The sequence below is a fragment of the Misgurnus anguillicaudatus genome, chromosome 12 (assembly GCF_027580225.2).
Source record: "Misgurnus anguillicaudatus chromosome 12, ASM2758022v2, whole genome shotgun sequence".
Lineage (NCBI taxonomy): Eukaryota > Metazoa > Chordata > Actinopteri > Cypriniformes > Cobitidae > Misgurnus > Misgurnus anguillicaudatus.
The window spans coordinates 25,313,311-25,324,686 of NC_073348.2; the positions used below are offsets into that span (position 1 = coordinate 25,313,311).

An 11,376-nucleotide genomic window follows, 5' to 3' on the forward strand; every position below is an offset into this window, starting at 1 on the left:
CTATGGCTATTTTCATGGTGATAACTGGTTAATCTGTACACAAGTTAACCTACACATATTTTAAACACATTATGTGTCATTTTGTCTAGATTTTGTGTTAAAATATGACACAAGTTGTGTTAAAAGTTTCAATAATAACACAGAGATGGGTGGATAAGGGGTGGCAACTTCATCTGACAAATGTCCGTGGTATTGTCACAGAATATTTTGCTAATTTATCCGTGTCATTGTCATGGATCTCCGCATTTTTCCGTGTCCGTACCACAGACCTCTCTTCACTTTATTAACCTTATTTTAACTTTATTCGTTTGATTGGATTTTAGTCTGCATCTCATGTTGTGCATCATTGTGGGTAAAAAATAGATTGTTGTGATCAATGTTGTACACATTAGGCTGTATTGTTTACACAGTATTAAGTGTAAAAAGGAGATGCAACCAACTGAAACACAACTACAATGCTGTTTTATTCCTCAAAGAGCTTTATGGTTGCATATCATAACCAAAGTACATGTTTTTGACATTTTAAAGGTATGGTGACCACATGGAAAAAGTTGATTTGAGGTTTGCTCTTTCCTCTTTCATTTCCTTCCTCCTCTTCACAGTATTTCTCTGTGCAGAGAGCAAAACAAAAAATAAGGTGTGAAACATACAAGCAACATCTTATGTGTTTACGAAAAGTAAACTATTTCAGTAACATTTCATTTTAAAGTGTAATCAAATAACTGTGAACTTCATTTGTTGTTTCGGGTGGTGGAGATATTAAATAAAACTCTCATGATGTGGAGAATAATATAGCAAATGAAAAAAATGAAAATTCCTATTTTGTCTCAATGCAATTCATAGAAATGGTTTTATTTTTACTTTAAACCAAGTTTTGTTAGATCTTTTGCTCAGAGACTTTAGAAAGGATGTGACTGATTGTACACGGAAGTAAACAGATAAAACATATTTTTGCTCTTATTGGTCACCAGAGTTTTGATTTCACACACTGATTTCAGATCAGTTCCGTTCTGTCGCTTCAGTTTAAAACAGAAGAAGACAGAAAAGAGCAAAGACCAAAAACTACCCAGCAATAAGATTCATTATTACCACATGCTCATGATGTTTGACTTTAACGGACCTGAACTATCAAAGGTCATTTATTACCATGTGCCCAAGACGGATGTTCAGGGACCAGACAGAGATACAATGAAGATGATGAAGGAGAACTGTGAGAGTGGAGACGACTTCAGGACACAGACAGACTCCAACACAAACAGACAACAACCACTTCAGTCTACAGGTAATGACTTTCATTTATTTGTTAAAAACAAAGAGTAAAACATGAATGAAATGCTTAACCTCATATGTGTATCTCTTTAGGAAGTGAGCATGTGAGGATGAGAAAATACAGATCAGTTACAGTGTGTTTGGTGCTGCTGTGTGTTCTTCTACTGACTGCAGTCATAGTGTTGTGTGTCCTCATCAATACAAACAATCAACAGTTTAACATCAAGAACAAAAACATCACAGAAGAGAGAGACCAGCTACGAATCAAATATACCAACATAGCAAAAGAGAGAGATGAATTAATAGTCCAGTGTGATCAGAAAAAAGATTTAGCATTTAGACTGTTTGTGTTAACAGATGGATGGATTTACTATCAGTCCAGTTTGTACTTCATTTCATCTGAGCAGAAGAACTGGACTGAGAGCAGAAGATACTGTATAGAAAGAGGAGCAGATCTGATCATCATTAACAACAAAGAGGAACAAGTGAGTGAAAAAAGTTTTTGTATCTGCTGCAGGTGATAGGAAATTATTATAAATTTGCTGTCTGTTCTCAGGATTTTATTACGAATGCTGGCATACAACACATCTGGATTGGTTTGTCTGACAGTGATGATGATGGCAAATGGAAATGGGTTGATAACAGCACACTGACCACTAGGTGAGAAATCACTAAATTTAACTGATTATTATCCAATAAATGATTCTCACAGTCAATATGTTACATAGAAAACAACACTGAAGATCTAATGATGATCTGTTGTTTTAGCTTCTGGGCGCCTGGAGAACCCAACAATTATAAAGGTATAAGGGAGAACTGTGTTGAGTCTTATCCATCAGTGTGGAATGATAATTCATGTAATACGACCCTAAAATGGATTTGTGAGAAAAATATTTTGAAATAAGGTAAAAGAAGCTTTAAGAGATAACATTTCATACATCATTCTGTTGAATCATTTCTATATTGTGATTATGCAAATAACCTTTTGTTTCACACGATTCATATTAATAAATTGTGTTTAGCATCTACTGGCATAAATGATGTGTGTTTGGTCTTCTCTGTTTTATTACTCAAACGTAAATAATGCTAATTTAAATATTCATTGGTACTAAAAGTCTACATGTTGCTTTATTGCTGATAAACACATTTTTTACTTCATATGCAGCTCTGAACTTTGTCACGTGATCTCACATTTTGACCACAAATGGTTTCATTTTGTTGCTCAGAGTGCTGTTTATAAAAAGAGCTGAGAATTTCATTTATAATAAAAAAACTTGAATGTGTCACATCTGTAGCTCTGGTGCTTAAGGTAATTCACTAATATGTAGTTCACTAGTTCCTCTGCGCATTCAGTTTTAATGATTATGGTAAACGAACTTGGATTGCTGTCCTCGAAGGGAGCTCTGCACCTGAGCTCCGAACCTTTAGAGAGAGTGAACCTGAAGTTGAACGCCTCTTGCAATAATATAATGATGATGGATAGGTCTGAATGTTTAGGCTCCTCTTGAACCTACAGTATGTTTAGAACTACTTTTAATTTATCTGTAAAATTTATTTACTTTTTTGTGATATATTGCAATGTGAGACATTGCATATGCAACTTTTATCAGCATTTTAGCTACTTAACTTTAGGTTATGTTATATCTCTCCACTTCATCTCTTTTCTCTTGCCCACGCAGATTTAGTCGTAAACAAACTCTGGTTTATTTTAAACCACTGGCTGAATGTACATTAACCCTTACCTAACACCTAATTTTACACATTTTCTGTCTAAGATCTAACAAGAATAGATGAATCATGTAGTATACCATTGTCTTTTATTAAAGACCTCTGCTCTAGACTTCTATGAAAAGAGAGAAAGTTCACTGAAACTGAGCAACACCAAACCACATGCTAGATATGCAAATTAGATGGTTTGAGCAGAATATATTTTGTGCGCTTTTGTACTTTGAAATACTTTCATCTCAATATACACTCATGGGACAATGTGGATGAACAAAGAAGATGCAGACCCAAAGCATTGGGTCAAAAAAGTCCAGACGTTGGGTAAAATTAACCTGTAAAATGTTTATATTTGACCCAACAATTGGTTAAACATGCAACTGAGCAAAAATTCATGGGTTGAAAATAACCCAGTATTTTGTAAATATACCTGCTTTACAACATGTGGTTTACTCTCTTGTCTTCAGTCTTAACTAGAATTTTTTCATATCAATTGAACACAATTTTGAATGTTATGCTACTTTATAAGCTTTACACATATACAGCTAAATATGGCGTAAAGTATACGTAAAATATTAAACATACAGAAGTGGACAACTTTGTTGGTACTCTTTTTTCTGAAATAACTAACCGAAAATAGTCAACATGATCTCACAGAAAGTCGTGTTGTAGTTACAAAAATTTAGATTAATTTATTCGTGTCCATGGCACGAAATTCAGCTTTTTTTCGTGCATTGAGCACAAATTAATTTTTTGTGTCACTCGCACAAGTTTCTATAAATAGTTCTTCATATCCGTGTCACAACTTGTAATTTTATGTTTTGTTTTTTATTAAATTTTTTACTGTTTTTAAATCATTGTCGCATGGGTTGGAGTCAGATTTAGGATTAGGGTGTCTAAAAATGTAACAGAAAGTGATTCTAACCCCAACCCCAAGCGACAATGGTAAGAAAATAGGAAAAACCTATGAGAAAACAATACATAAAATGAAATGAAAGAGAAAGTTGTGCAACAGACATGAGAAACTACACTCTAAAAAAACAAACGGTTCTATATAGCACCAAAACTGTTGATTTGAATCGTAACCATAGAAGAACCGTTTTTAGTGCCATATAGCACCGGTGAAGCACCTGTGTAGAACCATATAGGTGCCATATAGCACCACTATAGCACCACATTTGGTTCTATATAGCACTATATGGTTCTACACAGGTGCTTCACCGGTGCTTCACCGGTGCTATATGGCACTAAAAACGGTTCTTCTATGATTACGAGCAAAGAACCACTTTTGGTGCTATATAGCACCGTTTGTTTTTAGAGTGTATTCACAGAAATTCATGCATTAAAAGGCATGAAAAAAGCTGAATTTCATGCCAATTTTCATGCCAACTTTCTGTGAGATCAGTCTGTTCCAAATGCACATTTGTTACAAAATAAAAAAATAAATAATGTAGATGGGATGGACAAAGTGTTTTGTAAACTCATCCCATTGGTTGAGATAATATTGCTGATCCATGAAGCCATTATTGGAGGAATGAAAGAGTCTGTTACTACAGGGGCCAGAAACTGATCTGTACACATTTATGTAAAATGTGCTTTATTCCCAAGCTTTAAATATTTTTGTACTTTTTGGATGTCATATGATCTTAGATGTCACAAACTGACCACAAGAGGTTTTACTTTGCTGCTCTTACAATTTGTTAAATGGAATACAAGCAAAAAAAGAGCTGAGCAATGCAACCGACTGAAACCGAAGTATAATGTCAGGCTTAAAAATACAATGAAAGCAACAGCAAATCGGTTTTACATTTGGGCTGTAATTACTTTATCAGCTTAATGTATAGAAATATTTTCACGTATATTTTTGGTCTATTTTGTTTGATGATGCTACATGAACACATTTTCTCTACATATGGAATAAACATTATTTTGCCTGAAATAAATGCAATGCCAATGCACCTGTTTTACAGACTTGACACCACTCACACTATAAACTATAAACTATAAACATTTTATATATATATATATATATATATATATATATAAGGATTTTTTTTTAAATATATATACTTTTTATTATGCAGTATAAAATCTATAATATTATCTTATTTATGTGGTAACATCATATTTTAGCTTGCATTACGGTATATTTATTTTATTACATTACATTAGCAAGCAAGCTGTTGTCTCAGTCTATTGCATTTCTGATTGGTTTCGTTTGTTGAGAAAAATGACTATTTAAGGAAGTTATTATTAAGAAAAAACATCACAAACAAATTCCAGCCAATAGGATACCACATGTTCTTGACCAAAGTGTTACAGTATCACTGATCCATGTAAGTAAAAGCTCAAAGGCAGAACTCTTCACAGCAGGGCAGGACATTTTAACATAAAGAACAACTTTGTTACAGTATATTAAATCAGAACAGACTGCAAACAAATGGCCAGTATGGTGAAATTTAAGACGCTGGCGACCGATGGTGCGGAGCTGAATATCTATGCCAGTGTAGATGATATAAACAGTCACAATGTCTGTAGAAGAACAGACGACTCGGACAACACGAGAAACCAAACATCTCAACACACAGGTACAGAGACTCAATTAATTATGGAAACATACACAAATTTCCAGTGTGTAAAAAATGACTTTCTTACTTAATTTTTAGAAATCTCTCAAAATGTATGCTTTTTCTTGATAAGCAAAATGACCTAAGAAAATAAGTATAGTTTTTAGACAAAAACAAATATTTTATAAAGTGAATTTGTGCTTAAAACAAGCAAAAATGTCTGCCAATGGGGTGAGAAAAAAATTATTGAAATAAGTTTTCTTTTTTAATAAGTTTTTCTTTTTAATGGCAGATCATTTTGCTTGTTTTAGTCACAAATTCACTTAAATTGTATATTTTTTTGTCTAAAATCTAGACTTATTTTAATTGGTCATTTTGCTCATCAAGAAAACACATCTTGGTGTAATAATTTCTAGATATTTCTACTGAAAACAAGATAAGAAAAGTCATTTTTTTCCAGTGCAGTACTACAGCCGTGATGTGTACTGTATATTTTTGCATAAATATGACTTGAACATTGTCAGATTTTCATAAAGAAGAATAAAGTAAAGTTAATAAAGACTCAAATGGAAATGTTGTGGACATTTCTAAAGGTTCATAAACATTCAAGCACAACTGTGTCTAAAGAAGATTAATTTGTAAGTCTGTCATCTACAGGAAGTGAGAATGTGAGAAAAAGAAGTTACAGATCAGTTACAGTGTGTTTGGTGCTGCTGTGTGTTCTTCTACTGACTGCAGTCATAGTGCTGTGTGTCCTCATCAATACAAACAATCAACAGTTTAACATCAAGACCAAAAACATCATAAAAGAAATAGACCGACTACTAACTGAATATACCAACATCACAGAAGAGAGAGACCAGCTACTAACCAAATATACCAACATCACAGAAGAGAGAGACCAACTACTAACCAAATATACCAACCTCACAGAAGAGAGAGACCAGCTACTAACCAAATATACCAACATCACAGAAGAGAGAGACCAGCTACTAACTAAATACACCAACATCACAAATGGGAGAGAGGAGATACTATTAAGGTTAAAAAACTTGACAACAGAAAATGAGAGATTATTAACTAACAATAACAACCTTAATAACCAAAGAGATCAGTTAACTCAGCAGAAAAATACAATAATGGGGATTCTAAAAGCAGGTATTGTACAAAAACATATGAACATTATCACAAATTGCATAATTCATTGTGGATGGGAGTAGTTGACCTGGTTGTGTTTACAGACGGATGGAAAGAATATCAATCCAGTTTGTACTTCATTTCTTCTGAGAAGAAGAGCTGGAGTGACAGCAGAAGATACTGTACACAGAAAGGAGCAGATTTGATCATCATTAACAACAGAGGGGAACAAGTGAGTGTAAGAGGTTTTGTATTTGGTGCATGTTATTTAATGATTTCTCATTTTTTCATCTTCATCAGGATTTCATTAGGACCATTTCCAGTTTAGAATATTTCTGGATTGGTTTGACTGACATTGCTGTAGAGGGCAGATGGAAATGGGTTGATGGCAGCACACTGACCACTAGGTGAGAAATCACTAAATTTAACTGATTGTTATCTAATAAATGATTCTCACAGTCAGTTTCACACAGAAAACAACACTGAAGATCTAATGATGATCTGTAGTTTCAGATTCTGGGCCTATAGGGAACCCAATGGTGGGAGAAGGGACAACTGTGCTTTTTCTTATTCATCAGGGTGGTATGATTTTTCATGTAATGCTCCTCAAAAATGGATTTGTGAGAAAAACATTTTAAAATGAGCTGCTAATAATGTGAAAAAAGTTTTTTTGTGTTTTTTACACATCTAATATATTTTAAGTCAAATAAAATTTTTGGTTTTAATATTTCTCTGTAGTAAATCTGTTCAGTAAACATAATTGCTTGTATGTAATAACATTTTTTGTTTTATGATGTCGCAGCATCCTAATCCTAATATTTGTCTCAATTTTATCATTTAAAAATGAGTGGAGTCAGCAGTCTCAGACAGCATCCAACTTTTTTAAAGTTACAGTTTTATATATTTCTGCAATTTTAGGTGTGTGTTTCACCTCAAGGGCCTTTAACACCATAACACCTTTCATCAATCTGTTGTTGAGGTCCTGATTGATCCATACATTTATAGACATGAAATTGTTATCATTGTAATCATGTACATGTGATATCATTTGTTGTACATTATTGTTTTATTCCTAATAAACAGAGAGCACATACAAGTTGTTACATTTTTATGAATCTTATGTTTGTTCTGTAACATCTTTTAACAGCTTTCACTTATAGGTCACATGGTCTTTGACTATACTTGTCACACATTCATGTGTTGTTTTTGCTTGTGCTAAAGAAACAACTTTCAAACCAAACAGAAATACATAAGAACAACAAACTTTTCTTGAGTTTTTTTGGCACTAATTTAGCTCCATAATGGCACAACTGTGTAACAAGAGCGGAGACCGGCTCGATGCAAACACTATAGAATCTAATGAACGTGTTAGGCATCGCCCAGCCAGCAGCTCTATAGATGTCTGTCAGCGAGGAACCACAAGCTAATGCCCAAGATGATGCAACACTTCTCGAAGGTTGAGCCTTTAAAATAAAGGGGCATGGGTTGCCCTGCATTTGATAAGCAAGGGCGATGGTGTCCACAATCCAGTGGAACATCCTCTGCTTGGTAACAGCTTTCCCTTTCTGCTGATCATGTAACAGACAAAGAGCTGATCTAAGTCCTGAAGCTTTGAATTCAACCAACCCAACCCTGAGAAAGAAGGTCCATCCCAATGTAGAAGATAACAGTCATAACGTCTATAGAAGAACAGAAGACTCAGAGAGCACAGGAAACCAAACACACATTCAGTGCTACAGTTTGTTCATTTGTAAGCCCTTAGGAAATGTCTATTGTATATTTTGCGTAAATATATATCCTAAACATTTACAAAGAAGAATAAAGCTAATTTGAAAAGAGGGAATCTAAAACCAGACCATAATCAAATAGAAATGTACAAATGGATCAGATGAACAATAATCTGTTGGTCATGTTCAGGAAGTAAATGTTACAGACTGTGTATTTAGTGCTGCTGTGTGTTCGTCTACTGAAACTAGTGAGCCGAAAAGGGACAAAGCTGGAAGTTAAAGGCATCTTAAGTCCTACGGTAAGTAGAATTTATACCTGGACAGAGCGCATGTCTGAAACTTTGTATGTAAAACATGTTGACTGGTTTAGATGAAGGAAATAATAATAGTAACTTAAACTGTAGAGACAATGTTGTACCTAATATGATGTCAAAAAATTATGAAATAATGCCGCAATTCTTTAGTTATATATAGAGATTATTAAAAAGGTTTTGTTCCAGTAGCACTTGTTAGGTTTAAAAAAACATTATAACGTAACTGACGAAAATGGAGTGGTGATGTCCAGATGTCGATTGTGTTACTGCATTGCTTTGTTTGCATACTAAAGTATGCAGACATTTCTTTCGTCATATTTATTTTAGTTTATTTTTTTTCACAGAGTTGGAAAGGATCATTGATGATCTGTATTGTCTATGCTGAGTGTAGTTGCACCTAGTCATTGTTATATTGTGTTTGGTGTTGTGCATTAATGTGAGTACATATAGAGCAACTGGGATATTGTAAGCATTGTGTTTGCTAGCTCTGTATCTGTGCAAACAAGTAAAAATAAAGATAGGTAGGTTTCAAACAAACGTTAAAAACGGTAAGACAAATATATAGTTCCGCCCAAAACTCACGCTATAGTTTGAGCTAATCTTGAGCTGCGAGTTGGTATGGCTCTCTATTTTAAGTCCGTTATGAGGTTCATGTGAGAATCCTATGTGTTTGCAGCAGGGCCTTCATGACACATGCATATAATTTTACACAACACATATATTAAATTGCATGAATAATCATACAGTATAAAAATATAATTATTTTTTATGAATTTTTGTAGATTAACAGTGTATGTGCATCATTGTATAAGCAGCTTTTTGTGTACATGTTGCATTAACACAATCTTATGTCACACACTGCCCACATATGGTTTTGTAGCAGTCTATTGTTCTAAGAATACATTACCAGTCATTATTTCAAATGCATTAGCATGCAGTACAGAAATACACTTAACACACCAGCTACAGGTAACAGATCTAAAGTATTTTTGTTTTTATTGGTAACTTGACTTTGGACTTCACGTACACTGATCTCACATCAGCTATGTTCTCTTGTGTCAAGCAGAGAATAGCAGAGCAGCAACATACAAAAAGCTAAAGTCTGTGCTAAAGACAATGGAGACAGAGAGAGTGGAGATGATAGTGGAGATCCCGGAGAGTAGAGATGACTGTAGGAACCAGACAGACACCGATACAAACATTCAACAACCACTTCAGACCACAGGTAATAACTTTAATTTCTTTGCTTATATGTGTGGTTTCCTTATTACGCTGTACATAATACGCTGGTAAAATAAATGATATTAAAAGCTTAACCTCATATCTGTCATCTCTTCAGGAAGTGATCGTGTGAGAATCAGATGTTACAGATCAGTTGCAGTGTGTTTGGTGCTGCTGTGTGTTCTTCTACTGACTGCAAACATAATGCTGCGTGTCCTGATCTATACAAACAATCACCAGTGTCACCTCAAGACCAAAAACCTTAAAGACGAAAGAGATGAAAGAATAGCCAAGTATAACAATATCAGTAAACTAAGTGAACAGGGGACACATCTTTGTGGTAATCTAAAATATTCAATATTGCAAGAATGCAGTTGATACGTACACAACATTTGTAATTGCAACAAATTGTGTGGTTCGGTATGGTCGAAAATGTTATGGCAGCTTAATTGTGTGTGTTTACAGATGGATGGATTAACTATAAGTCCAGTTTGTACTTCATTTCATTTGAGAAGAAGACCTGGACTGAGAGCAGAAGATACTGTAGAGAGAGAGGAGCAGATCTGATCATCATTAACAACAAAGAGGAACAAGTGAGTGAAAAAAGTTCAACATACTATTTTAAGTTTTGACCTGTGAATAGTTGACATAACTTATAAAAACAAGTTGAATTTTTTATTTAAAAAAAAATGTTATATTTTTATTTAAAGTAGCATGAAAATATGTTGATTTGACAAAATGCTGCATTTTACAGTAACACTGCAGATGATAGTAGGTCAGTTAAAAACAGATAAAGGCTCTGTGTTATAATATTAATGTGCTGTTTCATCTTAGGATTTTACTAAAAAGATTACTGATGGGGACAGACTCTGGATTGGTTTCTCTGACGGTGATGTAGAGGGCAGATGGAAATGGGTTGATGGCAGCACACTGACCACTGGGTAAGAAATCGTTAAATTTAACAGATTTTTATCCAATAAATGATTGTCACAGTCAGCATCATATCAACACTGAAGATCTAATGATGATCTGTTGTTTCAGATTCTGGAAGTCTGGACAACCCAATGGAGGTACAACAAAGAACTGTGCTGAGTCCTTTTCATCAGGGTGGGCTGATTTCTCATGTAATAAGGCTCTAAAATGGATCTGTGAGAACAGTATTTAAATAGGTTCCCAAATGAGACCCCCAAAGGATTTAATTTAGTGCACAGAGAGAGAGAGAGAGAGAGAGAGAGAGAGAGAGAGAGAGAGAGAGAGAGGGAGAGAGAGAGAGAGAGAGAGAGAGAGAGAAATAATTGACCGAACAATTGAGTTTCAATTTCAACAACCACCATTTTGCCATCATTGCTTGCATTTCATCAGCTCATTTGTGTTTACAAGGACACACCCAAGAACGACAGATTTTTACTCACACCCACA

At 34.4% G+C, this 11,376-nt stretch overlaps 2 protein-coding genes across 7 annotated transcripts in view; one reads left to right on the forward strand and one right to left on the reverse strand.

The window, feature by feature from the left end:
• The window catches only part of cadm2a (cell adhesion molecule 2a), a 670,454-nt gene that overhangs the window by 193,173 nt on the left and 465,905 nt on the right, over positions 1 to 11,376 (reverse strand). The window lies entirely within an intron of this gene.
• LOC129447008 (uncharacterized) lies at positions 5,205 to 7,954 on the forward strand. Of its 2 annotated transcripts, none has more exons than XM_073874217.1 (5): positions 5,205 to 5,579; positions 6,216 to 6,716; positions 6,800 to 6,927; positions 6,996 to 7,102; positions 7,203 to 7,954. In XM_073874217.1, the coding sequence occupies exons 1-5, from the start codon at positions 5,432 to 5,434 to the stop codon at positions 7,336 to 7,338; spliced, it is 1,020 nt and encodes a 339-aa protein (XP_073730318.1). In that variant the 5' UTR covers positions 5,205 to 5,431; the 3' UTR covers positions 7,339 to 7,954. The 2 variants fall into 2 exon arrangements, with proteins under 2 accessions (XP_073730318.1, XP_055064538.2); XM_055208563.2 differs by having other exon boundaries at positions 5,209 to 5,579; positions 7,209 to 7,950.

Excerpts from the sequence above, each read along its gene's own strand:
- LOC129447008 (XM_073874217.1), top strand. The coding sequence starts at position 5,432 with ATGGCCAGTATGGTGAAATTTAAGACGCTGGCGACCGATGGTGCGGAG. Across the intron at positions 5,580-6,215 it reads CCAAACATCTCAACACACAG|GAAGTGAGAATGTGAGAAAA; the intron begins GTACAGAGACTC and ends TGTCATCTACAG. Across the intron at positions 7,103-7,202 it reads GGCAGCACACTGACCACTAG|TTTCAGATTCTGGGCCTATA; the intron begins GTGAGAAATCAC and ends GATGATCTGTAG.